The sequence below is a fragment of the Octodon degus genome, unplaced genomic scaffold, assembly GCF_000260255.1.
Source record: "Octodon degus isolate 3935 unplaced genomic scaffold, OctDeg1.0 scaffold00239, whole genome shotgun sequence".
In the NCBI taxonomy this organism is placed as follows: domain Eukaryota; kingdom Metazoa; phylum Chordata; class Mammalia; order Rodentia; family Octodontidae; genus Octodon; species Octodon degus.
Window position 1 is genome coordinate 659,188 of NW_004524815.1, and position 3,021 is coordinate 662,208.

The 3,021-nt window shown below is 41.5% G+C and overlaps 1 protein-coding gene across 1 annotated transcript; it reads right to left on the reverse strand.

Annotated features, from left to right (window-relative positions):
• Nucleotides 1–251: 251 nt before the first annotated feature.
• LOC101584250 (olfactory receptor 5AP2) lies at nucleotides 252–1,205 on the reverse strand. The gene has a single exon (XM_004645818.1). The coding sequence runs from the start codon at nucleotides 1,203–1,205 to the stop codon at nucleotides 252–254; it is 954 nt and encodes a 317-aa protein (XP_004645875.1).
• Between the last annotated feature and the right edge of the window lie 1,816 nt (nucleotides 1,206–3,021).

Below are 3,021 nucleotides of genomic sequence, written 5' to 3' on the forward strand. Positions count from 1 at the left end.
GGAAGCTATCTCTTCTACATAATAAGAAGCTGGAGAACATGAAGCCCCAGGAGCAGCTGACCCTAGAGCCCTACGAAAGAGACCACACCGTGGTTGTGGGGGTGTACAGGCCACCTCCCAAGGTGAAGAACTGAAGCCCAATGCTGTGTACATTCTCAGAGATGTGTGTTGCTACTATTTGTTGCACTTGATTTTTCTATTAAAAGACTCATCTGTTAAAAAAAAATAAGAAGAAGCTGGGTAACTCGACTTTAGAATAAATGTTTCTTTAAGATCTTCTTGAAGGCCTCTTTCACATCCCTATTTTTCAAACTGTAGATGAGAGGATTTAGCATGGGGATCACTACTGTGTAAAACACAGACACGACCTTGTCCTGCTCCATTGAGTAGCTAGTTGTAGGTCGCAAGTACATGAAAAGAATCGTCCCAAAGAAAATGGTGACAGCCATGAGGTGAGAGGCACAGGTGGAAAAGGCTTTGTGCCGCCCCTCTGCTGAAGGCATTTTCAGTATTGCAATGAGAATACACAGATAGGAAATGAGGACGATCATAACACAGCTGATGACATTAAAACTGGAGAAAGCCATGATCACTATGCCATTGATGTGGGTGTCCGAGCAAGAGAGTTTGAGCAGGGGTGGTGTGTCACAGTAGAAGTGGTTGATCCTGTTAGAGCTACAGAAGGACAGTCTGAAAGTCATCCCTGTGTGCACAGCTGCATTTCCAAACCCCGCGAGGAAGGAAGTAGCTACTAACATGACACAAATTCGCCCAGACACGAGAATGGGATACCGCAGAGGGTTCCAAATGGCGGCATAGCGGTCATAGGCCATCATGGCCAGCAGGAAGCATTCAGTGCCCAGGAAGGAGCCAAAGAAGTAGAACTGGGCAGCACATCCACTCCGAGAAATGGTCTTGCTCTCAGCCACGAGGTTCGCCAGCATCTTTGGAGTGACGGAAGAGGAATAAGAGGCGTCAATGAAGGAGAGGCTGCTGAGAAAGTAGTACATGGGTGTGTGGAGACAGGGGTCCAGCTTGATCAGGACCATCATCCCCAGGTTCCCAGCCATGGTCACCACGTAGATCAACAGAAACAGTGCAAAGAGGATGCCTTGAAGGTCCGGGTTGTCAGAGAGTCCTAAGAGGATGAATTCTGTCACTTCCGACTGGTTTCTACCTCGGGCCTCATTCATGTGTTTGAGCATTTCAGCTGCAATAAGAAAAAAGATCAAACACAGCATGACAACATATGAATAACTGATAGAAGTATAAATTTACTGAAAACCTATGAATCATAGCAAACATACAAAAATTGTTGAGTGTATAAGTATGTTAGATTGATGTGCACTCAAAAGGCTTATGTCTGAATACACAGTATGCTTTATACTAAATAACAACCAAGAAAATGAGTTACTTCATGTTCTTTAACTGCAGTCTTTATGATATCAACTATTTAATAGTGATGACACATTGTTAAGTGATAACTACTATTATTACGTGCAGAAAATAAATTGATACCATCTGTATTCACAACTTTTGGAGACAAAAGAGAGAATGCAGAGAATAAAGTCTTTTTTCTTGGTACTAATGGGAATTATTGAAAGTGAGAAAAGTTGGCTGGGGAGATGGCTCAGTGGAATAAGCACTTCCCTGGCAAGTGCAAGGACCTAAGTTTAATCCCGGGTTCCGCAAAAAAAAAGTGAGAAAAGTCAATCAGTGTTGCCACCCAAGTCAAACAGTTGCATCACAAACAAGAGGGCACTTTAAAATTTTATTGTCCAGGAGAGCAATAGTGGATAATTCGATACAGCCAACATGGTTTAAGTAATCGTCATCTTCCAAGAACTTACATTTACAAGGAAAGAACCAACTACATCCTGAGACTTCTCAATCCTTCCCTCTGCAATTAGAGAATTAGATCATCAGACTGAAAAGCTCTAATGAGATGCGCCACAGTAGTCAAGACAGAACACCAAAAACCAGCTTCATAGCACCATGAGAGAACTTGTGACCCAATTATTTGGACATAGACATGAACTCTGTGTCTCTCAGTAAGTTAGATGAAGTGATTTGGAGTGCTGAACCAAGTAAAATATAAAAATTTGAAGAGATAGATATATTTTACTTAATTTAGAGATTACATGACCAAAACACCATGGTAGTCCATTTCAATGGGCAATTTTATTTTTGTATATAAGATAAAAGTAAATGTAATCAATAATAATTTACAAATAATAGATCTAGCAGAAGCCAGAAGTATCCATGAAATTTGGGCCACCGTATTGAATTGGGTAAATAACACCAGGTAATTTCAATGGAACTGATTTACACTGTGCAAGTTATATCGAAGTCAGAGTGGGACAAAAACAAAGAAAACTTCAAAATGTATGTTCATCTTAGAGGTTCCGAGGTAACATCTAAGTATCAGTAGCATTCAGTGACATTTTCTTCACTTGGTCTCAAGCACCCCAATTGTTCAATATCTTCAGGCTTCTGAACAATAAACTGACCCAGGAATGAATAATGATAACTGTTGGGAGTCCCAGAAGCGGGAAATTGGTCAAATGTATGAAAGTGGGACCAGACCGCAGGGCCTGAAGCAGTCAAGCTACCTCAGTCCTAAAAGCAGCATCCTGACTGGCTAATGTCAGCTATTAGTCACCTGGCAACCTTGTGTCATGTGAAACTAACCTTACAAAGACATACAGAAATGCCCTACTGTGGTGTTGGGGATCATCTCGCCACCCAGGCAGGTGAGCTACCATCTGACCTAGCTCTTGTCTTCTTGTCTATCTTTTCTTCATTCCTGTCCCCATTTCTCCCCAGGGTGCAATACATCACACTGAGAAACCAACGGAACCCTACAGATAAATGGATGTCCCACAGGAAAAAACAAACAAACATTATTTGCTACTGTCTAAAAGTAAATTATGAGCCTGGACTGGCATTACATACTACCTTTGTCTGCATCTGCAAAAGGGGTGGAGATAAAAATGAACATGAGTGAGAATTCTACCAATT